At 62.2% G+C, this 24,537-nt stretch overlaps 1 protein-coding gene across 1 annotated transcript; it reads left to right on the forward strand.

Moving 5' to 3' along the window:
* The first annotated feature begins 21 nt into the window (after nucleotides 1-21).
* MAP1S (microtubule associated protein 1S) lies at nucleotides 22-22,740 on the forward strand. Its single transcript, XM_070735561.1, is given in 10 exon segments — nucleotides 22-217; nucleotides 15,077-15,178; nucleotides 16,541-16,623; nucleotides 16,977-17,117; nucleotides 17,637-18,673; nucleotides 18,675-19,905; nucleotides 19,907-20,781; nucleotides 21,092-21,147; nucleotides 21,150-21,304; nucleotides 21,639-22,740. Coding segments are annotated over 10 exon segments (4,032 nt in total). The 3' UTR covers nucleotides 21,795-22,740.
* The last annotated feature ends 1,797 nt before the right edge of the window (nucleotides 22,741-24,537 follow it).

Consider the following 24,537-nt stretch of genomic DNA (forward strand, 5'->3'; position numbering starts at 1 on the left):
GCCTCGGAGGCGCCAACCAAGATGGCGGCGGCGGTGGCGGCCGGAGGAGGAGGCGGCGGTGGGGGCGTCCGGGGCGGCCTCTCCACGGGGCCCCTCGCGCCTGCGGCCCCCGCCCCGCCTGCGCCCACCCCGGGCCGCTTCTCGCTGCTGGTGGTCTTCGGGGCCGGGGGCGGCCGGCCGGGGCTGCGCAGGGCGGTGCTGGCGGCCGTCAGAGCCGGTGAGGGGGCGCCGGAAGTGGGGGGAGGGGCGCGGCGGGCGGGCGGGCAGGGGGGGCGGAGAGGCGGGGGGGCTTATGGGCGGGGCTGGGGGCCGAGCGGGGCGCAGGAAGGGAAAGAGGGGCCCCTCCCGCCCCTGGGGCTGCTGCTGCTGCTGCGGGGGGGCCGGGGGGGCTGGGAAGGGGCCCGGGGGGGAGGGGGAGGGGGAGGGACACCTCCCTTGCGGAGTGGCCGCCTGGAGAAGCTGCCGCGCTGCCTTTGTGTGGTGGTGGGTGGATTGGTCAACGGGGCCTTTGAGGAGGGATGGGCGGGGGTCCCGGGGGCCATGCGGGAGGGGGGGTGTGGGCGAGCGGTGCAGCGTCTGCGGGCAGAGTCCGGCTGTGCCTTGACCCCTCTGGGTTTCCTGACTTTGGAGGCTTTGCCTGGAGTTGGGGGCTGGGCTGGAGGGACTAGCCGGTCACTTTGGGCACCAGGCTCCAGTCGTGGCTCTCCGCTGCCTCATCCCCAAAGGCCGAGGGGCGTGGGGCCTCCTGTTGCGGTCAGAGGAGGGCGCTGGGCTCTTCCCACTGGGCCGGTGGTCTTGGTACCCGAGGGGCGGAGGGGCTTCAGGGCACATGAGCTGCATTCGAGAAGGGGTCTGGAAACGTTGCCCTATTAAGTGGCCACTCAGGCTGGGAAGGGTCCCGAGGCCTGGCGTGAGGGCACGAGAGCCTTGGGGAGGCCCTGCCCATTGGGGGCCCAGCCCAGGCTTAAATGACCAACAGAAAAGAGCCCCTGTTTCCTGAACTTCCCCCCAGGATTTGGGCCAGTCCCTCCCCGGCATTCCCCCCTAGTTGGGCTGGAGGCAGAGGCCGGGGATGGAAGAGGGGCCGGAGGACGGGCGGGAGGCCCAGCTGGGCTTCCTTCAAGGAAACGGGTGGACGCAGAGAGTCGAGAGCAGTGGACGCGGGAGGAAGTTGAGGTCAGGGCCGCCTTTCCCCACCGCGTGATCTCATCTCTGTGTGATCTGGGGATCATGTCACAAGGGCCGGCTGCCCTGGGGGGGTTGGAGGGTGGGGGGGCCTGAGCTCCCCCGTTTCCTCTGGAAAGGCTGCAGGAGTTGCCTTTGTCGGCCATTCGCCGTCCCTTCCCCCATTCTTTAAAGAAGAGAAAGTCTTTGCAACCGCGGTTTTTTGGGCGGGAAGAGGAGAGATTGCGTCTGAAAGGGGGGGGGTCCTCTGGGGAACAGCCCCCCACCCCCCACTGCCCCCCCTAGCTCTTCTGCCTGTTGGGGGCTGTCCTTGCCCTGTGTTGACTCTCCCCCCCTTGGCGCTTGGGGAAGGGGCAGCCCCGGGCCTTGGCCTTTGTGGGGGGCGGGGGCCTGTCCTGGAAGCGGTGTGAAGGCAGGAGAAGCCCCCCCCCAGCCCAGCAGCACAACCCCAACCGTGGGGGCTTGGAGGAGAGCTGGACCCCGCCTGCCCTTCCGGGAGGGTTTTTCAAGGCAGCAAATTGCTCCCAATTGCTTCTTCCCTGCCCTGGAGGGAGGGAGGGAGGCTCCTGAGCTTTGCCCCCCCTCCCCGTGCACCTGAGTCATCTTGGCAGGCCGGGTGCGAGAGACGGCAGGGAGCCAGGCCGGGTGCGCACCTGTTGCGATGCACCTCTTTGTGCTCTGGCCTCTTGCCGGTTGTGGCTCCGTGGCCCCTTTGGGCTTGGGTGGGCCGGGCTCTTCCTTTGCGGCTGACGAGACCTGTGGGTCCTGCTTGCTTTGCCCAGGGTGGGGTCTGTGCAGGCCCCCTGCAGCTGTGGTGGGAGGCATCAGGACATGTGAGGGCAGACAGAGGGGGGGTGGCGGTGGAGGGGAGGGGCCCTTGCGAGAGAGGCCCTGCATTCCTCTCCCTTGAAAGGCCTCTGGAGCTGGGGAGGCTGGGAGGCGGCAACAGCTGCTCTTTGATCCCTGTCCTGGGCAGCTGCTCCGGCCGGGCCTCTCGCTCTGCCTGCGGGATGCCCCCCTCCTCTCCTCCGGGGCGACCCCCCTGCCCTTCCCTCCCTCACAGGCGGAAGCACCAGGCCCGGACAAGGCAGCCCCTCCTTGCTCAGAAGTCTGTGATGGCCCCCACCTTCACCCCCACCTTCGGTTTCCCGAACCGCCATCACTCTGCTAAACAAATAATTCCCTCAACACTGTCAGACTTTTTACTAAATCTTCACTTCTATTCTACTAGTTTTTTTTCCTCGTTCCTATCATCCTTTTCCTCCCTCTTAGGACTGTGTGACTGTCACTTGTTGCTTGTATCCTAAGATTTTTATTAATATTGTTTCTTCATTGCTTATTTGACCCCTATGACTATAATTAAGTGTTGTACCACATGATTCTTGACCAATGTCTCTTTTTCTTTTATGTACGCTGAGAGCATCTGCACCAAAGACAAATCCCTTGTGTGTCCAGTCACACTTGGCCAATAGAATTCTATTCTATTCCATTCAGTAGTACTTCTAGTCAACAACGCCTCCACTTAAGAACTGTTCTAGATAAGAACCGAGGGTTCAAGATTTTTTTGCCTCTACTTAAGAACCATTTTCTACTTAAGAACCCGAGCCTGGGGAAACTTCCTAGGAAATTTGAGAGCAGCACGAAGGCCCGGCCAGTTTCCTGCCCTTCCCCCTTTAATCCCGGCCATCGTGGGCTTTTCTGGGCTGCCAGAGGAGCCTTTCGGTGGCGCTTAAGGAGGCTTTGGCAGCCCAGAGCGAACGGAGCGTTTTCCTTTCTCTGGGCGCTCGGAGAGGGAATGAGCCACTTCCCTGTGGTGACTCCTTCGTGCTGCCTCCCACCCACCTGGCACGAGGTTGCCTCCCGGAGCGTCTGGGTGTGGAAAGGCAAAAGAGGGCTCTTCGCCCCAGCCACATTAACTGACCTTCAGCCCAACTGAGGAGTCACCACCGTGAAGGAAAGGCACCGGCCACAAAGCGAGCGAGCGAGAGGAGAGGGAGCCCTTCAGCATGGGAAGGAAGGGGACGCAGGGAGCAGCAGCCACTGCCCTTTGGTCAAAGGAGCGGGAGGCTCCCTCCTCTCACCCGCCTGGGTTTCTCTCTGTGGGGCAGTGTAGGGGAGGCAGCCTCACGCCGGGTGTATGGGGGGCGCACGCTCCTTCTCACCACCTCAGAGTCCCCGGGTTTTTTTAAGCCTTAAAGTTTTGGATTGTTTTGATTCCGCTCCCCTCAGAACATAAGGGAACCTTCGAAGAGCCCTGCTGACTCAGGCCCAAGCCCATGGAGTCCAGCCTTCTGTGTCACACGGTGGCCCCCCAATTGTCCATGGGGATCTTGAGCAGAAAGAGAGGGCGAGGCCCCCCCTTTCCCTTGACCCCCAACAAAGGAGGAATCACAAGGGAACCTTGCCTGCCTCAACCAACATAGAGGTGGCACATGCACAACTGTTTCAACCACCACCTATGATACACTTGGCATCCATGAATCTGTCTCATCCTGCCTTGAAGCTCTCCAGGCTGACAGCTGTCACGGCCTCTTCTGGAAGGGGATTCCATCAACCAAAGACCCTCTGGGTGAAGAAGAAATATCTCCCTTGATTTGTCCTCACTCTCTTACCTCTGAGCTTCAGGGAGGGTCCCCTCGTCCTAGTGTTGTGTGGTAGAGAAGAGAATTTTTCTCCATCCACCTTTTCTGTCCCATGCAGGATTTTATCCCCTTCCATCAAGCCCCCCCTTCAACGCTTCCGTCTCTCACGGCTGAAGAGACCAAGGCCTTGCAACCTGGTTTCACAAGGGAGGGGCTCCATTCCCTTGACCATTCTTGTGGCCCTTTGTTGCACCGTTTCCAGTTCCATTCTATCCTCCTTGAGGTGCAGTGACCAGAACTGGACACAGGACTCCAAGTGGGGTCTCACCATCGATTGGTACAGAGGCAACACAACACTTGCCGACTTATTTTCGATTCCCTTCCTAATGGTGTCAAGCATGGAATTTGCTTCTTTTTAATGCTGCTGTGCACTGGGTTGACCTCTTCCTTGAGCTGTCCACCAAAACCCCAAGATCCCTTTCTCAGAAAGCTTGGTCCCCATCAGTTGGTAGGTATAATTGGGGTTCTTTCCCTTATATGCCCTTGCTTAGGTTAAAATGCATTTGCCACTTTGTTGCCCACTCACTCAATTTCGAGAGATCCTTCTGGAGCTCACGACAATCAGTTTCACTTTTCACTAACCAGAACAATTTAGTGTGGTCAGCAAACTTTGCTACTTCACTATTTACTTCTACATCCAGATCTTTAATGAATAAATTAAAAAGTAAAGGTCCCAAAACTGAACCTTGGGGTACACCACTTCTCACTTCTTTCCATCCAGAGAATGGTCCATCTATTGCCACCCTTTGCTTCCTACAATTTAGCCAGTTACCAATCCAGGACAAGAGCTGACCTCTAATTCCATGGCTGAAGAGGTTTTATAGGAGCCTTTCGTGAGGGACTTTGTCAAAGGCCTTTTGAAAGCCAAGATATACAATATCAACCGGGTCCCCTTTATCTGTGTGTTTATTTACACCCTGAAAGAATTCTCACAAGTTAGTGAGACATGATTTGCCTTTGCAGAAACCATGTTGATTTTCTTTCAGCAATGCCTGTTTTTCTATGTGCCCAGTAATTTTATCTTTAACAATGGTTTCCATCACTTTGCCTGGAACTGAGGTTAAACTGACTGGTCTATAGTTTCCTGGATCACCTCTGGATCCTTTCATGAAGATCAGGGTTACATTTGCCTCCCTCCAATCCTCAGGTACAGTGCCGGATCTTAGAGAAAGATTATATATTTTAGCCAGAAGTTCAGCAATTTCACACTTGAGTTCCTTGAGAACTACTCTAGGGTGGATGCATTTAGTTTAGAGAGGCATGCAAGAACATCTTCCTTGTTTATCTCTATCTGGGTTAATTCTTCTAATTCCCTCCCTGGGAAAACTAACTCAGCGGCAGGCAAATGCTCCCTATCCTCCCGAGTGAAAACGGAGGCAAAGAAGCCGTTTAGCCTCTCAGCAACCTCCTTGTCTTCTCTGTAGCCTTCTTCCTTCGGCAGCGACTGTCCTCCTCCTCTTCTTCTTCCTCCTCCTCCCGTCCAAATTCCGAGCTTTTATTTATTAATGGGTTTGCACACATTATTTGCTTTTACATTGATTCCTACGGGAAAAATTGCTTCTACTTACAAACCTTTCTACTTAAGGACCTGGTCACGGAACGAATGAAGTTCTTAAGTAGTGGTACCACTGTACCATCATACCGGACATTCTCTTAACCAAGCTAAATCAGCTAGAGGTACCTGAACACAATTGTAAGTGGACCACAGGCTTCCTAACAGACAGGAAGCAGCAGGTGAAGCTAAGCAGAATCACCTTATATACCTGTACAATTAGCACAGCCCCCACCCCCCGAAGGCTGCCTACTCTCGCCCCTCCTTTTCTCTCTCTATATACACCAATGCCTGCATCTCTAGCGACCCATCTGTGAAAGTGCTGGAGTTTGCAGGTGATGGAGCAGTGACTGGTCTCATTCGAGACGATGATGAATCCGCATACAGATGGGAGGTTGGACAACTAGCCTCATGGTACGGCCGGAATAATTTGGAACTCAAAACTATAGAAATGGTGGTAGACGTCAGGAGAAACCCTCCCACCTCTCACAATACTAGACAACACAGTGTCAACAGGAGAGAGCTTCAGATTTCTAGGTTCTGTCACATCTCAAGACCTTTAATGGTCATCAAAAAAGCACCACGAAGAATGTTCCTTCTGCGCCAGCTCAGGAAGCTCAAACTGCCCCAGGAGCTGCTGATCCTATAGAGGAACCGTTGAGTCCGTCACCTGCACCTCCATCACTGTCTGGTTCGGTTCTGCAACCCAACAGGACCGACAGAGACTTCGGAGGAGGAGGATCAGGACTGGCTGCCCACCTGTCTTCCATTGAGGACCCGTAGACTGCCCCTCGCATCCTGGACACAAACTGTTCCACCTCCGACCCTCAAAACAACACTGCACACCAAGACAACTAGGCACAGGGGCAGTCTCCCCCCAAACACCGTCTCCTCCCTGAGGCTGCGTGGCCACTACTCTTAGTCTTCTCATGGGTCCCATCACCCGCCCCTCCCACCTATGACCGTAGGGCTGTAACTCGTGGCTTCTTTCCTTACCACTTATATTAATATTGATTCCTGATCGCTTATTTGTGCCCTGTGGCCATCAATGTTGTGGCTCAACGATTCTTGACCAGCGTCGTCTTTCATGTCCCCCGAGAGCAGCGTCTGCACCAAAGGCAAATCCCTTGTGTGTGTCCACTCACACTTGCCCACTGGAGAATTCCATTCAATTCTACTTGTGCCAAGGCTAGTGGGACCCCTTGCAGTGGGGTGGCTCAGGCAGGGAGGTCTTCTTGCAGGGCTCCAAGCAGGTTCTTCGGGGGGGGGGGGTGTCTGCATCGCCTCCCCCAAAGCAGCTGATGTGGGGCTCCTGCTCGAAGGCATGGGTCTCAATTTGGAGGCTGGCGTTGGGTGGGCCTGTTATTCCGAATGCCTTTGGGGCCACCACCACAGGACTCCGTACCCTGGACCTGCCCTGTGGTGGAGGAGGAGGCCCAGAGCCTTTGGACGGGGGTGTGTGTGTGCAAGGCAGGCGGGCATCAGAATCCTAGGCAAAGAGCCCCCGCAGGGGCCACGCTCCCTTACGTGTGGGGAGAGAGAGAAAGTGGGGCTGGCCTGTCTTCTGGAGGGGGAGGGGTGGGTCCTGACCCCATTGGCCCCGCTGGCCCCTCTCCCCTGCCCAGTGCAGAGGCCGCAGGAGGAGCAGAAGAGGTGGAAAAGGCCCTGGTGCTTTCTGGGCCCTTGTGCAGCCCCCCCCTCTGCGAGGAGATGGTTCTGCAGGGAAGCATGGGCTACGTTCAGTAATCCTTGCCGGAGGAGATGAGGAAGGCGGGGCCAGAAACCAGGAGGGGGAGGGGGAGAGTCCCAGCCCCCCCCCCCCCGGAGGCACAAGGCTAGCCGGGTGACCGTGGGCCAGGCCGCCTCTCTCGGCTCCGGACCCTCCGAAAGCCCTCCGAGAACACTGCTGGGACTGATCCAGGCCAGGGGCCAAGCGCCCAAGCAGAGCCAGGGGAGGGGGGAGGGTCCCCTGGGCCTCGAAGGCTGCTCCCCTCGTCCAGCCTCCTGGGCTCACGGTGGGTGTTTGTGGCTGGAGGCAGGAGCCTCGCCAGGCCCGGTCTGGTGGGCCAGCTCTGCTAAGCCGGGCAGGGGGCTGGGGGGGCTGCCTTGAGCGGGCATGGCCTTGTTTGGAGATACGGGGTCCCGAGCGGCTCCATTTCTCTCCAGGCCCTCTCTTCATTCAGGGCTCCTGGTTTGGGTCCTTTGTCTCTGAAATCCCCCCCACTGTTCCCTTAACGGTGGTGGAAAGCAGCCCCCCCCTCTGTCCCTGGGGCCACGGGGGCTCCCCTCTCTCCTGTCCCCCAGGCCTTCCTCCATGGGCCCCCCAGGCATTCGGTCAAGAGGAGTCTTGGTGGCCCAGCCAGGAGGGACAGTGGCAGGTGAAAAGCAGGGGGCCCAACCCCCCCCAAATATGCAAGCACGGCCTCCCCCGTGGCGCAGAGGGGAGGGTGCAGAGCTGGGGGGGGGCCCCTGCGGATGCCTGCAACGTTTGGGGGTTCAGACCTGTCCAGGCTCAAAGTGGCCTCAGCTTCCCTCCCTCCTTCTGAGGTTGGTGGAAGGGCCCCGGTTATTGGGGGCAACGTGCTGACCCCCGTGAGCTCCTCAGAGAGGGGCTGGACAGCACAGAAGTCCAAGCGCCATCGTTGCTGTCCCTTGATCCAGAGGGACGCAGGGGAAGCGAAAGAGGTTGCCAAAAGGCCTGGACCCCCTCGGTGTGTGTGTGTGTGTGTGTGTGTGTGTGCGTGCATCATTCTCCCCCCACTGCAACCCCTGCAGAAAACCAAGGAGCTAAAAACAGGAAATGGTGAAACGGGGGCTTCTTCGTTCGATGTCACAGCCCCCCTTTAAGGCTCCCCCAGCCGCACCAGCACACGACCCCCTTGGAGGTGACCGGGGGCGTTGGGGCTGAAATCATGCCCCCCCCCCTCCCTCGGCCTCTACATTTCCTGGGCAAGTGTGCTCACAAATTGTAGGGAGGCCCCTGGAGTCGCCCCTCTCGGGACTGACCGTTGCATCCGTAATGCCCCCTCCGGAAAACCATGGTGTTCCCCTGGACACGCCACCAGAAGCATCGTCCAGGTGTGAGGACCCCCCCCCCCCCGCCCAACACAGCCCTGTGTCAGAAACAGCCAGGCGGCTAAAGCCCTCCGAACGCCCCCCCCCCGCCCCAATTAAACCAAAAGACCCTGCAGCCCCAGAAGGAAAAACAGGGCCCACTTGTACAGTGGAGGGGCTGTGGGAGCGAGCGGCTTCCCTGGGCACCAACTGCTTAGTCTCTCTGTGGAGCGCTGACCCTTCAGCCATCAGCTGGGAAACTCTGGCCCTCCCACGTCCGGAGGAGCAGCAGGGGTCATTAAACAGTCCAGGGGCCGTAGGGAAGGCGCTGCTGCCCTTCCCAATGAGGAGCCGGGTTCTTCTCTGCCCTTCGGTTGGCAAACGGGCTTTGTCACAAGCAGCCAGGGGTGGAGGAGGCCTTGGACCGCAGGGCTGCCCTCCTTGGGCCAAGTGGATGAATGGGCTGGGGGGGCCGAGTGACAGGCAGGTGGCCGTGTGGGGTGTTGCAGCAACATCTTCCTGTTGCATTGTCCACCTGCAGCTTTTGAAACGCTCTGTGAGGACCTCCCTGCCTGCAGCCGCCGTTTCCTTTGCTTCGTGGATGAGCCGCTCGGCTGGACTTAGAGACGGTTTTGCCAGCACGGAAATGGGCGGGGCTCTTTCTTGGCCCCTCCCAGGCCCAGTGGACTGACCTCGAGCCAAACGTCCCCTGGGTTTTCTTTTGCCTTTGTTTGCTGTGCAGGCAGCCCCCAGGGTCCCCTCTGCAGGACCCCCTGCTTTCTGGGTAGGGGGCTGCTTGGTGGAGACTGGCAGGATTGCAGGCCCCGAAGGCGCTGCCGCCTGGTAGCCCCAGACTCAGCTGGACGATGAGGGATGCTTCTCTGGGCTTCTGCCTGGGCTATGGACATCGTGTATGGGGGGGGTCTTCTTTTGTCCGGCTTGGCTGTGTTTGGCTACCCCAGGTTGGTGTCCTGCCAGAATTTGACCCTGAGGGTGGCATCAGCCGCCCCGAGTCTGCGGAGAGGGGCAGCATACAAATCTAAATAATAAATAAATAAATAAATAAATTTAAAAAAAATCATCAGCAGTGGTTTCATCCCACCTCGAGTCCAGAAGACGGTGCTTGACCTGTCCAGTCCTGTCCAGAGGTGGCCTTGGCACGGCAGGTACGTTTAAAGGCCAGCATGGACCCTGTCTGCCTGAGGCTCTTTGTCCTTTGACCCCTCCCCACCCCGGAGCCCTGGGGCTGAGGGGGCCTGAGGAGCTGCTTCCTCTCCGGCCATGGGCCCTGGGGTTGGTCCAAGCCCAGACAAAGAGCCCTGGGCAACACCCGAAGCCAGTTTTCACTATTTATCTAATGAATCCACACACCCCCCACCGCTTTATTCTGGCAAGTGCCTGAGGGAGGGGGGGCGCCTTTCCGGTGTTCCCAAAGTGGGGCTGAGGACGCAGGGAGGGGGCAGCCGGGGGCCATCCTGGCAACCCCCAGCACCTCCCGCCCGGGCTCGGCTCCGGGACAGGACTCGCCCCTTTGTGCTATTCCGCTGGAATGACGTGGCTGGACCTTGGGGGCTTCCGCTCTGGTGGGCACTCAGTGCAGAATCGGGCCCTGTGTTCTGCAGCACTCATAGAAACCTAGAAGGTGGACGGCAGGAAAAGACCCCCTGGTCCATCTCGTCTGCCCTGATGCTACTTCCTGTATTTTATCTATATTTATCCCAGGCATGTTTAAATTCAGTGACTGTGGATTGACCAACCATGTCTGCTGGAAGTTTGTTCCAAGCATCTACTACTCTTTCAGTCAAATAATATTTTCTCCCGTTGCTTCTGATCTTTCCCCCAACTCGCCTCAGATCGTGTCCCCTTGTTCTTGGGTTCACTTTCCTACTAAAAACACTTAAACCCTCCTGGACCTTATTTAACCACTCAGACTAGTTCTTCCGCACACACACACACCCCCATGACCAGGCCCCCTGCCCTTCGCGCTTCCCTTCCAGGCCTTCTCAAGTGGGCGGAAGGAAGTCGGGGGGTCCTGAACGGGCGCCTGCTGGGCCCCCTGCTCTCCGGATGCTGGACTTTGCCTTCAGGGTGGCACTCGCTGGGTAGAGCGGCCACGGTTGGGCCCTGCCACATTACCAAAGCACACGGGCATCGGAGGGGCCTGGGAGAGCCTTTCCCATGGCCAGAGAGCCCACAGCGAGTGGCCCTGGGTCTGGCTGGGGGGCTCCCCAGGGCCTACAGGGCAGCCTGGGCGTGATGGTGCAGGCCTTCTCCCTCAGAGAGGGGACACGGCCCCCTTTTTCTCCTCTGCCCCCCCCTGGTCAGAGAGCAGTTCCTTTCCTGCTGGTCTGAGAAGAGAGGTGGTGGGGGTTTTGCCTCAGAAGCCCCCTCCCCTCCAAAGGGGCCTCAGAAGCCCTGGAGAGGCCACAGGCAGCCTCCCCCCCCCCACCACCGGGGCTTTTAAGTCAGCCCTGCCCAGGAGGTGGAAAGGCCCCCGGCAGGGCCACAGGAGGGAGGGAGGGAGGGAGGCCCTTTGCTTCCCATTGCAAGCCACACGGGGGGAGCCCCAGAGGCCTTGTAGTCCAACCCCAGGCAGGAGCCCCAGACGCCCTCCCGGCCGAGCGGTTGTCCACTCCGAGGGCTCCCTGGGGCTTGCCTGTGTCCTGGTGGACGCTCCGTCACCCAAAGTGGGTCAGCGTCATTGGTTGTGTGGCCTGTGGTTGAAAGTAGGGTGGGGGAGGAGAAGCCCCCGAGGAGGCCGCAGGGGCAAAGGGGGCAAAGGGGGGTCATTCCGGAGATTGTGGTCATTGGTTTCACTTGGTTTTCCTATTGGGTGGGGGGCTGTGGTTCTTTTTCATCTGGGTCTTGGTAAGGAGGCCAACGGGGCTTTTCAGGAAATGCATTTGAAATAGGCCCCACCCCAAAACAACCCCCCCCCCACTTTCTGGGGAGAGGGGGGGTCATGTTGGGAGCCACACTTTTTGCGGGGGGCCCTGTTGGCCGGGGGAGCAAGCGAGAAGCGGGACCAGCTCAGCCCCTCTGGGCTGTGCCTGTGGTCTGGAACGTCCGCCTCCCCCTCCCCCCCCCTCCTCGCAGGCAGGGTCTCACTTCCAATTGCGGTAGGCAGAGCCCAGAGGAGGGGCCGGCTGGTCCTTGCGTGCTCTCTCTCTCTCTCTCTCCCCCGGCCACCACCGGAGAAAGAGCAGCTCCTGCCCGGGAGAGCCAAGCCCTGAGTGCAGGCGGAGTGACTCCCAAAGGGGAGGGGCTTCCCAGGCATGCTGGCACGGGGGGGGGGGAAGGCAGGGAGACTGGATTGGAGGGGGGGGCAGAGTAGCCACTGCCCTGGCTGGGGTTTGGGGGAGAGAGAGAAGGACCCCTGCTGCTCTCCTTCCGGGCGTCTCTCTTCCTTTCTCCTCCCAAAACTCCGGCTGCTCTGGGGCTACGCGTCCCGCTCTGTGGTGACCACTGGAGCCTCCGCTCAACAGACTCCATCCAGTAAGACCCTCTGCCTCTGGGGCGGCCTTTGGAAACGCAGTCCTGCCTGCGAGGAGGAGGAGGGAGGCATCCATGTTTCCAACTGAGCCAGTCCCATGGGATGTGCGCACACCTGCCTCTCGCTTGCTCTTTCTCTCCCTCCGACGAGCATGGGACGGAGCTGCAAGTCCCAGGTGGGATAGAAACCTAGAAGACGGAGGGCAGAAAAAGGCCTCCTGGTCCATCTCCTCTGCCCTTATACTGTTTCCTGTGTTTTATCTTAGGGTGGATCTATGATTATCCCAGGCAGGTTTAAAATCAGTGACTGTGGATTTACGAACCACCTCTGCTGGAAGTTTGTTCCAAGCATCTACTACTCTTTCAGTCAAATAATATTTTCTCACGTTGCTTCTGATCTTTCCCCCAACTAACTTCAGATTGTGTCCCCTTGTTCTTGTGTTCACTTTCCTATTAAAAACACTTCCCTCCTGGACCTTATTTAACCCTTTAATATATTTAAATGTTTCGATCATGTCCCCCCTTTTCCTTCTGTCCTCCAGACTATACAGATTGAGTCCATGAAGTCTTTCCTGATACGTTTTATGCTTAAGACCTTCCACCATTCTTGTAGCCCGTCTTTGGACCCGTTCAATTTTGTCAATATCTTTTTGTAGGTGAGGTCTCCATAACTGGACACAGCATTATTCCCAATGGGGTCTGACCAGCGCTCTATACAGCGGGACCACCATCTCCCTCTTCCTGCTTGTTATACCTCTAGCTATGCAGCCAAGCATTCTACTTGCTTTCCCTACTGCTCGACTGTACTGTTCACCCATTTTGAGACTGTCAGAAACCACGACCCCTAAATCCTTCTCTTCTGAAGTTTTTGCTAACACAGAACTGCCAATGCAATACAGGGTTCCCTCGATTTCCACGGGGGATGCGTTCCGAGACCCCCCATGAAAGTCGAATTTCCGCGAAGTAGAGATGCGGAAGTAAATACACTATTTTTGGCTATGGACAGTATCCCAAGCCTTCCCTTCACACTTTAAACCCCTAAATTACCATTTCCCATTCGCTTAGCAACCATTTACTCACCATTATTACTGGTTCTCACCATTGAATAAGACACTTAGTGATCCTGATATTTATAAACATAATTATTTATTAACAATAATTATTTTTGTTGTTATTTATTTGCAAAAATTATTAGTTTTGCGATGACATATGACGTCATAGGGTGGGAAAAACCGTGGTATAGGAAAAAAACCGCAAAGTATTTTTTAATTAATATTTTTTGAAAAACCGTGGTATAGGCTATTCGCGAAGTTCGAACCGGAACGCTGTACTCAGATTGAGGATTCCTTTTCCCCAAGTGCATTATTTTACATTTGGAAACATTCAACTGCAGTTTCCATTGCTTTGACCATTTATCTAGTAAAGCTAAATCATTTGCCATATTACAGACCCCTCCAGGAATATCAACCCTACTGCACACTTTAGAGTCATGGGCAAATAGGCAAACCTTCCCTACCAAACCTTCCCCTATGTCTCTCACAAACATATTAAAAAGAATAGGACCCAGAACAGACCCTTGTGGCACACCGCTTGTAACCTGTCTCTGCTCAGAATACTCGCCATTCACAATAACTCTCTGATGTCTACGCTTCAGCCAGCTGCAAATCCACTGAACTATCCAGGGATTAAGTCCAACCTTCACTAATTTATCCATCAGCTCTTTATGTGGAACCGTATCAAAGGCTTTGCTGAAGTCCAGAGAGGCCGTATCACCAGGGCGAAGTGGTTCATTCCCTCTCCAAGCGCCCAGAGAAAGGAAAACGCTCCGTTCGCTCTGGGCTGCCAAAGCCTCCTTAAGCACCACCGAAAGGCTCCACTGGCTGTCCAGAAAAGCCCGAGATGGCCGGGATTAAAGGCGGAATGGAAGGAAACTGGCCGGGCCTTCGTGCCGCTCTCAAATTTCCTAGGAAACTTTTCTGGCCTCGGGTTCTTGAGAAGAGGCAAAAAAATCTTGAGCACTGGGTTCTTATCTAGAAAAGTTCTTAAGTGGAAGCGTTCCCTTCTTCCTTCGGCAGCGACCCTCCTCCTCCCCCTCCCCCTCCCCCTCCCCCTCCCCCCACCCAAATGCCAAGCTTTCATTTCCTGCTGGTTTGCAGGCGTCCCTTGCTTCCAGGTGGCTTCCTAGGGGGAAGAGTGGGTCCTCCAGGAGAACCTGGGCCTGGAACGAGTGGGGTTCTCCAGTGGAGGCACACACGTCATCTCCTTTGCCCATATTTCCCTGGCAAACCCCCCCCCCCACCACCACAACGTCTCTGGCCTCCGTCCCCTTGGCTGGCTCAGCACCTCCTCTGGCCCCTCTTCTATTTGATAAGGGTCCCGGTGATTGACGGCTTCCCCAACCTTTAGCTGGTTCTCTTGAAACCTTCCTTCCAACCTTTGTGGTGGTGGGGGCTCTCGCCTTTGTGTCATTGTCACTCTGTGAGGCTGTGTGGGGCGGAGACGGGGTGGGGGGGTAGGGGGTGCATTGGGGTGGGGCTGGGTAGGCTGCTTCCTTTCCGGGGGGGGGGTGAGCTCCTCCGATGTTGGGGCCCTGGAGGGCTGGCTCCCTTCTGCCCGAGCAGCTCGGTGGTCTTGACCAGTCGTGCCCGGCTTCAGCCAAGGCCCCCTGAGAACCAGAGCGGCCATCCTGGCCTTCCGGGGGGGGGGTGGGCCTGGGCCGCAGCTGGGGGGGTGGGGCAGGGGCTGGAAGTCTGGGCCTGGGGGGAAGCAGCAGCCCCCCCTCCTCTGCTTCTGGGCAGGGCGAAGGCCTCTGTGGAGTTGTTGGGGGGGGCAGAGCCTGGGAGAGAGCAATGGGGGGGGGGGGTCCGGAAGGCCCAGGGAGGGGGAAAGGGATGATGGTGGTCGGGGCCCAGCGACACGGCTCCTTGGATTGGCCTGCTGGGGTTGGACGCTTGCCCGCCCGCCGGTCGCTGGCCCTCCTCTGAGCCCTCCAGGTAAGCTCATTTCCCTGGAATTGGGGGGGGGGGGGGGGAAGGCCATTCACCCAACAGGGTTGTGAAGGCCCCACAGGCCCACTCCAGGGAAAGGGGAGCGCGGCCCCAGCCGGAGGGACCGGCCACGCAATGACTCCGCCCCCTCCCCCCTCTGGCAGGGATCTGTTCCTGGGACATCGACCTGACCGCCTGCAACCTCGACCAGCAGCTCAAGCTCTTCGTCTCCCGCCACTCGGCCACTTTTTCGGACATAGTGAAAGGTAAGGGAGGAAACGGCTGGGCAGCGGCTGCTCTTCCTCGGGGTTCCTGCCCCCCCACCCCCCTGACTGGGGGATTCAGAGCAGCCGAGCTGGGAGGGGCCCCGGGGGTCTGCGAGTCCCTCCCTCTGCCCAGGCAGGAGCCCCGATCTCCCCCCCCCCGGGGCCCATGGCTGCCCCCTCCCTTCTCAAAAGACACAACGCCTATAAAGAGCGATGGCCAGTCTGCGGACACGAAGGACCAGGGGAGGCACGGGGGCAGCCTTGCAGCGTCTCTCTCTGGGTGGCCCCAAAGAAGAGTGGGGGAGCCAGGCCCTTCCCCAAAGCGCAGGACGAGAAGCAACGGGAGGGGGGGCTAATGGAGGAGAAGAGCCACTCAGAACTAAGGAGGGAATTCCTGACGGTCAGTGGAACTGCCTGCCTCCAGAATAATGCCCCAGCACTGGGAGTGTTTAAGATGTTGGGAAACCGCTGGCCTGCAGTGGGGTTGGACTAGGAGACCCCCAGGACCCTTCCGACCCACAACCACTGTCCTTAGCTCTAGGGGGCCTCTCTCCTTCCGGAAAAGGAAACAGGATCTGGATTGAATAAGGGGCCATGCGGACACTGGTGCAAATGGACACACGGCTACAAATCAAAACAGAGGCTTAAAGGGGGAGAAGGAAAGAAAGAAAGAAGGAAAGAAAGAAGGAAAGAAAGGAGGGGGAAGAGAAGAGGGGGGAGAGATTCTCTCAGCGTTTTCTCCCCCCCCTTCTTTCTCTTCCTTAAAGCTACAGTCGCCTCCACTTGGGTTTGAGACCAGGGGGAAATGGCCACCAGGGTCCCCAATATCCTTAACGGAGCCAAAGGGGGGGATTCCACAAGGGGTCAGAAAGGGTGTGGGGAGTGAGCTCAATTGAGAGCATGAAGACTCCCCCCGCTTCTCCCGCCCCCCCTCACCCTGAGTGGCCCCTGGCCCTCCCTTGGGCGCTGGCTCCGCTGGGGCAGTGGGCGGGTCAGGGGCCGTGCAGGAGTTGGGGCCGTGTGGGCGTGGGAAACCTTTCGAGGGATCCGGCCCCATGTCGGCCCCACCTGCCTGCCAAGGGGGCTGTGCAGAGGAAGGAGGGGCGCCCTCCCCCCTCCTCCTCGGGACAGCCGGCCCGGTGGTCTGTGCTGGGGGGGGGGCCTGGGGGGGGCAAGTGGGGCCTTTGGTGTTGAACAAGAGCAAAACAGCCCAAACAACCTCGGTGTGGGAGCTGAGCAGAGCCACCTGCTGGGTGGGGGCCCAGGGGGTCCAGCTGCCGACCTCCTTCCTTTTGGATGGGGGGGAGGGGGGCTCTCCTCGGCCAGGCCACTTCCCTCCTCCTCCTCCTCCTCCCCCCACAGGTCAGCGTGCCCTCCACCACCGTGGGGATGTGCTGGAAACCCTGGTGTTGCTGAACCCTTCGGACAAGTCCATCTGTGACGAGGTGAGCAGCCGGCCAGAGCCTTCCTGGGTCATAGCTCAGGCTGGAGGGGCCCCGGGCCCAGCCCTCTTCTGCTGCCTCTGAGACATGAGGACCCCCCCCCCCCACGGCCTCCCTTGGGCCACCCCCCCCGTCCTTCTCTCTCCTGCCCGGCCCCTCTTAAGTGTGGGGAAGAGCCTTGCAACTCCCCCCTCCCCGGGGAAGGCTGGCGTCCCCCACCCCTACAGACGGAGCGCTTGCTCGAGAGACCCCCCCCCCCCAGGCCCCCCAGAAGAAGGGCCTGGCTGCTCTGGCTGAGACCTTCGGTTGGGGGGGGGGCTTCTCCGCTCGCCCCCTTCCTTCCTGCCCCCCTGCAGCTCCGCAACCTGATCACGGACCCCTCGCGCCACAAGCTGCTGATCTTCGCCGGCCCCTGCATGGAGGAGACGGGGGAGCTGGTGCTGCAGGCGGGGTCCTTCTCCCTGAGAGACTTCATCCAGGTCTTTGCGGACAAAGAGGTGCGGCTCTGGCCCCTCCCGGGCACTGGACGGGGCGGGGGGGGGGTCTCTCCATGCTGCCCAAGGCCTCCGCACTCCGTCCCTGCGGTGAAGAGGGCACACCGAGGGGCTGAAACCGGAGGATTCAGAAGTGCAGGGCGGGGGGGGCTCCCTCCTAGCTCCCCCTGCAGGGACCCATGGCCCACCCGCCACCCGAGCGGCACAGGCTGGGAAGCATGGAGGCGTGGGCAGTAGGGAAGGCCGGGACGACTGAGGCCGAGCCCCCTGAAGAGAGAGCGCAGGGGGGTGGGTGGGTGGGGGGTCACGAGCGCCCCGGGTGCCTGTCCCAGACCCCCCTGCCCCGCCCGGTGTCCCAAAGCACAACAGAGCTCCCTCCCCCCAGTGAGTGGGGCAGAGGGAGAGGGGGGGCACCGGGCTTCCCGCATTGGTTGTGTGAGGAGCAGGCGCTGCTGAGAGGAGAGAGGGGGGGCTCCCTTCTGCCCTGACTGCCCCTCCCTCTCCCTCCCCCTCCCCTTGCAGGTGGGGGAGCTGCTGAGCTCGGCCGACCCCTCCGCCAGAGCCAGCCTGACCGTCGTCTGCCCGGACTTTGGGGAGTGGGGGGACCCCCGGCTGAGCCAGCCCAACCTCCTGGACTTCATCGACCTGCGCTTCAACCCCGGCCGGGTGCTGCCCGCGACGGAGGGCCTGCAGGAGTTCGTGGAGTACCTGGCGGAGTCCCTGGAGCCCCCCTCCCCCTTCGACCTGCTGGAGCCCCCCAGCACCGTGGGCTTCCTGAAGCTCTCCAGGCCCTGCTGCTACGTCTTCCCTGGGGGGCGGGGCGACTCCGCCTTCTTCGCCGTCAACGGCTTCAACCTCCTGGTCAACGGGGGCTCCAACCCCCGCTCCTCCTTCTGGAAGCTGGTGCGCCACCTGGACCGCGTCGACTCCGTCCTGGTGACCCACGTGGGCACCGACAGCCTGCCCGGCCTGAACAGCCTGCTCCAGCGGAAGCTGGCCGAGGCGGAGGAGGGGCCCCCCTGCCAAGCGGGCGACTGGGGCCGGAGGCTCATCTCTCCGGAGCTGGGTGTGGTCTTCCTCAACGCCTCGGAGAAGCTGAGGGAGATTGAGGGGGACTCGGGCGTCCTGAGGAGCTGCGACGAGGCCAGCTGGACGCTGCGCTACCTGCACCGGCTGGGCATCCGGCCGCAGCCGCTGTGCAGGGAGGCTGCCGCCCGGACGGAGCCCGCCATCCTGTTCCAGAAGATGGGGGTGGGGCGGCTGGAGATGTACGTGCTGCACCCGGTGAAGGGCAGCCAGGAGCTGGACTTCCTCATGCAGCAGTGGTGCGGGAACGGCCACCCTGCGGGCCCCTCGGAGCTGCCCCTGCAGTGCCTGACCTCCGTCTGCGCCCTCCTGGTCTGGCACCCGGCCAGCCCCGCCGAGAAGATCGTCCGGGTCCTGTTCCCCGGCTGCACCCCCCAGGCCAGGATCCTGGAAGGGCTGGAGAGGGTCAAGCACCTGGACTTCCTCAGGCACCCCGTGGTCACTCGGGAGAGCCTGGACCTTCTGGCCGCCCCCCCAGGCCAAGCCGAGGAGGGCCGAGAGCCAGGAGAGCCTCCAGTCCGGCTCTCGGCTCAGCCTGGCCGAGCCCAAGGAGAAGAAGGAGCCCAGGCCGGCCGGGGCCAGGGACCGGCCCAGGGCCCACAGCCAGGCCTCCAAGGGCAGCAGCAGCCTGGAGGAGGAGAGGGCCAGGGGGGCCCAGCCCAAGACAGAGCCCTCGGTGGAGAAGGGCAGGCAGGACGCCCGGCCCAAGCAGCCCAGGGAGAAGGTGCCGGCCCGGAGGGAGGGAAAGAAGGCGCCGCAGCCGAAGGAAGAGGCCCCCCAGGAGAAGGAGGGGGGGGCCAGGAAAGAGGGCCGCCCGCCCAGGAGGGAGCCGGCCAAGAAGGAGGGCAGGCCGGAGGACAAGGCGGCCAAGGCCCCCGCGAGGGAGCTCCGAGGGAGGATGCCGAGCGCAGAGGTGAAGAGGCCCCACACCAGAGGAGGGGCCACCTTCAAGAAGGCCGCCTCCGCTCCCAAGAAGGAGCCCGAGAGGCCCAAGAGCCGCTTGCTGCTGAAGGAGGGCCCCCGGGAAGCCCCCCAAGGCCTCCTCGTCCTCAGAGAGACAGCCCGCTCAGGAGAAGCTGCGCGGGCCCCCTCGCCCGGCGGGCAGAGCGGGGCAGGGGCCGGGGGAGCCCGTTGCCACGGCCGAGAGCCAACGGAGGCCTTCCCCACTGGGCAGCGTGGACTGCCCCAGGGATGGCCCAGAGCCCTGCCCGCAACGGCCCCGAGAGCCCTCAGCCCTTCCGGCATCTGGAAGCTGGCTCGCCTCTCAAGTGGGTCGGGCCCCCGTCGCCGCTTGGTCAAGACCCCCAAGAGCGACCAAAGCATCAACCTGGAACTGTCCCCGACCGACCTCCAGCCGCGACTCAGCCACGGCCCGGACGCGGAGGACGCCGGCGGCAGCTCTGAGAGAAGACCCTGGAGATGATGTCCCCGGCCAGCGCGGGGCGCACGCCTTCCCCCCCCCACTCCCCCGTGGAGGACGTGGCCATGGAGGAGGGGGAGGAGGAAGAGGGGCCCGTGGCCCTCGCCAACCCTGGAGGCCCGATGGCCCCCTGCCCGGCCCCCGAGCCTCCCAGGACAACTCCAGCTCCTCCAGGAGAAGCCCCCCAGCTGCCTCTCCCCAAGCCTCTTCCGGGAGGATCTGCACGACGTCTCCCCCACGCTGACCACCCCGTCCCTGCCGGCCGAGGTGGGCTCCCCGCACTCCCACCGAGGTGGACGAGTCCCTCTCCATCTCCTTCGAGCAGCTCCTGCCGCCCGTCAGCGAGTTCCCCCAGGAGGAGGGCGAGGGCATGCAGGCCGGGGGGCTCACCCCAGACCCCGAGCCCACCTTGGGGAAGAGCGGGATGTCCCTGCCCATCCTCTCCTGTCACCCGCAGCGCCTGGACGGCCGGGTCCTGCCCAGGTCTGGCCGGCGCTCGGATTCCCCCCACGACGTGGACCTCTGCCTGGTCTCCCCGTGCGAGTTCGAGCACCCCAAGTCGGACAGGTTCAGCCCCCCGGGACGCGTCCAACAGCAGCGACTTCTCCCAGGAACTGGCCAAGCCCCGTCACACAGGAAGGGCCCCCGCGCCCGCCGGTCCCACCCTCTGCTGGACGAGACGCCTCCGACCTCCTTCAGCGAATCGCTCCCACCCTCTCCGACTCGGACGTCCCGCCTGCCATGGAAGAGTGCCCCTCCCTCACGGCCGATGGCGGGCTGGACTCGGACGATGACCCCGAGAGCCTGGCCAGGCCCGCGACCCACTCCCCTCCGTCCTGAAAGACCCCTGCCCTCTGCCTGCCAGCCGGGCATCTGCATGGTGGACCCCGAGAGAGAAGGCGGCCAAAGCCAAGCGGGCCCCTTCGCGTGGGGCTTCGGCCCCTCCCAAAGCAGAGGACCTCAGAGCCACAGGCCCCCACGCCCGGGGGAAGCCTTCCTCGGCCAGCCTGGGGGAGAGGGCCCGGCTGTCAGCCCCCGGCAGGAGCGAACCCCCAAACTCTCGCGCCAGCGGGGACAACCGGCTGGCCTTCGGCCAACGGAGCGCCAGTGCCCGGCCCCTCCTGGGGGCAGGAGGAGGAGGAGGAAGAGTCACCCCGGCAGGTAAGCGTCGCCCTCCCCGACACGGAGCAGGTGCCCCGCCCCACCCTTGATGCCAGGCGGCCCGGCCCGGGGGAGGGGGCCCCTCAGACTGCTCTCCCTCCCTCTGGAATTGGGGCCCTGCACTGTGTGGATTGGGAGGCACCAGAGCCCTCAGCCCCCCCACCCCCCATGCCCTGGGCAGGGCCCTCCCCCCTCTGGACTCTGGCCGGGCATTGCTGGCTTTCCTGCTCAGAGGGGCGGGAGGGCTGAGGAAGGGGGGGAGGGGCCTCTGGACCTCTGCCCCCCAGCCACCTCTTCTCCCTCTTCGCAGGGGCCCGGCCCGTCCTGCCCGCGGCCCCGTGTACCTGGAGCTGGCCTACCTGCCGGGCTCGCCAGTGCCCAGAAGGTGGACGAGGAGTTCTTCCGCTGCCTGCGCTCCCAGTGCTACGTCATCAGTGGGGAGGACCACCTGAAGGAGAGCGTCCTGAGGGCCATCCTGGACGCCCTGCTGGCCGGAAAGCAGCACTGGGCCCACGACAGCCAGGTAGGGTGAAGCCCCCCCACCCCCGTCCCTGCCCGGTCCCCTCCCCCCCAAATCCTCTTGCCCTGGCCCTGCCCTCTGGGGGCTCCCCAGGGCCCCCACCCTTCAACGGCAGGGCTGGCAGGCTTCCTTCCCCCTGTTGAATTTCCTACCCTGGTGGGGGGCGGGGGGGGATTTAGAAGAACCAACTCCTGCCCCCCCCCAAGAACCCCGCCCCCCCCCCAAGACACGATGGGAGACAGAATAATCCCTCTCCTGCCCAGTGGGCAGCCCAGAGGGTCAGAGGGGGGGGGCTGCACTCCTCCTCCAAGCAGTAAAGCCCCCCCTCCTTCCCCAGGTGACCCTCATCCCGACCTTCGACTCGCTGGTGATGCACGAGTGGTACACGGAGACCCTGTGGCGGCAGCAGGCGCTGGGAGTGACCGTCCTGGGCAGCAACAGCACTGTGGCCATGCAGGACGAGACCTTCCCGGCCTGCAAAGTGGAGTTCTGACCCGGACCCCCCACTCCCACCGCCACGATGGTCCAGCTGGGGCGGGGAGAGGAGCCCCCCCCCCTCCCAAGGCCCTGTGCTTCATGCCAAAGCAGACGCCCCACCCCCCCACCCACCCCCCGCCTGCCTGCCTGCCTGACTTCCGTGGGGGGGTCACCAGAGACGCTTTGGGAATTGCACCAGCCCCCCTGTGTGTCCCCCCCCCATTTGTCTGCTTCCTTTGCATGTTCACCACCACAGCTCCCCCCCCCCCCGGGGCAGCGCTTCCTTTGTCTCTGGGCAGCACAGGGTCCAGCCAGGGCGTCTTGCACTGCGCCCCCTCTTCCCTCCCCAGGGGAGAAGCCGGAGGAGGGGCTTGGGGGGGAGGGGCCTTGGGTGTGGCTCTTCCCCAGCCCCCCACTCCACCCCCCTCTTCTTCTACTCTTTTTTACGTTCACAGCCTTGGGGGGGGCTGGCCCCAAAGGCCCAATCAGCCTGTGGCACCTCCTCCTTCTCGGGGGGGGGGGAGCGGCTTTGGGCAGCTCTGGAAGGCCCCCCCTCCTTTTAACAATTGAAGGAAAGTTGGGGGGACCGAGCCCCTTGTGATGTGACACTAAGTCTTTCGTTTTCTAAGGACGGAGATGTGGGTTTTTTTAATGCCTTTTATATTTTGTTTTCTAGAAAATCCCCCCCCCCCACGCAGACTGTTCCCCCATGGAAGGTTTATAATTTATAGGGGGGCCTGGCCTCCCCCCCTGACCCCCCTTTTGTATCCGCATGATCCGTGTGTCTAGAAGTATCGGGGGGGAGGGGGGCTGGCCACCTGGGGGTCCCTTCTCCCCGGCCTCCCCCCTCGTTGTAGCCATTATACACAGTTAACCCTGCGATACACAACGATTATGTGTGTACACACAAATGCACACCTGTGTTGAACTCTATGAAACCAATAAAAGAAGTGTGTAGCTCAGCCTGTCTCCTCAGTCTCTCTTCCCCCCGCCCATCACACAGGGGCCCCCACTTGACAGACCCTGCACACTGCTGCCAAGGGGCTTCAATGCGCCCCCCCCCAAAGGCAGGGCTGGACGGGGCACCGGGCAGAGGGGTCGCCTTCTTGCTCCCGCCCGCGCCCCCTCCCCAAACCAGCCGGCTCCGTCGCCATTGGCCGCACGGGGGCGCGATGAAGGGATGGAGCAGGCCTGTTGTCATGGCAACTGCCTGGGAAAGAGGCGCTTTGGGAAGCCTCTCCGGGGAGGTGACCAGGGCCGGGGGGGCGGGTGTTGGCGGCCCTTCCCCTGCGGGTCCCCCCTCCCGCCCCGAGGAGCGCGGCGGCAGCGGCCCTGGAGGGCGGCGGGAGGTGGGTGCGGGGCGCCCGGGGCCTTTCGGGAGCCGCGTCCTCAGGGACGCCCGGCCGCGCATGCGCTCTGGGGGCCGCGCTCCTTCCTCCGCTCGGGACATCTCGGCGCCCGCCAGGGTCCCACTGCGCAGCGGCCGCCCTGACAAACGGGGCCGCGGCCGCTTTAAACATGCAAATGAGCAGGGCGTCGAGGGGAGGAGCCGGTGCTCGGCGGCGTTCGCGGCAGCCAATCCGGGCCGAGCCTCCCTTCCGTTCTGCGCCCGCCGGACCCGCACAAGCCCCGCCCACGGCGCTCGCCCCTCCTCGGCGGGGGGGCTGACTGGGCGGCGGAGGCGGGCGAGGGCAGGTGCGCGATGCGAAGGAGCCGCGAAGGTCAGTGCGCCCCCCCCCGCGCCCCCCACGGCTCTCCCGCTCGGACGGGGAGGGGCCCGGCGTCCCCAGGGGAGGGGGAGGGGAGGCCCGCCCGGTGACTGCGGCGCCAATGCGGGGAGCGGCGGGCGGGGCGGCTGGGCCGGAGGGGGGGGGCTGCGCTCTCGGGCCGCTGCACCTGCCGCTCCCTCGCCCCGCCCCCCCTTCCCGGACCGGCCTTGGGGGGAGGGGGGAGCGGCAGGCCCGAGCGGGGAGGGGGGGCCCTGGGGGGGGGCTGTCGGGGATCGGGCCCGGGGGCTTCCGCGCAGAGCTTGCCGGCCTTTGGGGGGGGGGGGGTCAGAGCCTGGGGCCTCGGGACGGGGCGGCCGCGTGTCCAGCCAAAGGTCCGGCCGGGAGACGAGCGGGCGCTGTGGAGGGGGCAGGGGGGGCTGTGGGCAGGGACGGGGGGGGCGAGGGGAGGGGCTGCTTGTGCCGCTGGGCGGAGGGGGGTCAGGCGGGGGGGTCCCAGCTTCTGGGAGGCGAGGGGAGCGCCCTTCTCTGCCAGCCCGAGGCCCCTGGGAGAAGGCCCTGCTCATAGAGCCGGGGTGGGAGGGGGGAGGAGACCCCCAGCGCCTCTGCCCCCCTCCCCCCCGTCCCAGCCTCTGCCTGCTGGCCGAACACAGAGACCCCGCTGGACAGGAGCCACTGGTCAGCAGGAAGGCAGGCTCTGGCCCCGGGAGGACGAGAGGGGGGCAGCCCTGGCCCCCACCTCCACTGGCCTCCCAGGCTGCACGGCCGGGGAGGGGCAGGGCGCAGGAGTAGTACCTGGCGTGGCCCCTTCTGCTGGACCGGCCCTGGGGGCCCTGGGAGCTCCTCCAGGCCAGGCATCCTCCAAGCGGGGGCCATCCCCTCCCAGGCCCCAGGAACGGAACCTCTGATTCACGGGGCACTTCCGGGGGTCTGAAGCCCCCCCCCCCTTCTGAGGTCTATGCTGGCAGGGGATCCGTCTGGTGGAGGAGGAGGAGGAGGGTGTCCGGCTGTGGCCAGAAGAGCCCCTTGGCC

Source organism: Erythrolamprus reginae, chromosome 1 (genome assembly GCF_031021105.1).
Source record: "Erythrolamprus reginae isolate rEryReg1 chromosome 1, rEryReg1.hap1, whole genome shotgun sequence".
Taxonomy (NCBI): Eukaryota; Metazoa; Chordata; class Lepidosauria; order Squamata; family Dipsadidae; genus Erythrolamprus; species Erythrolamprus reginae.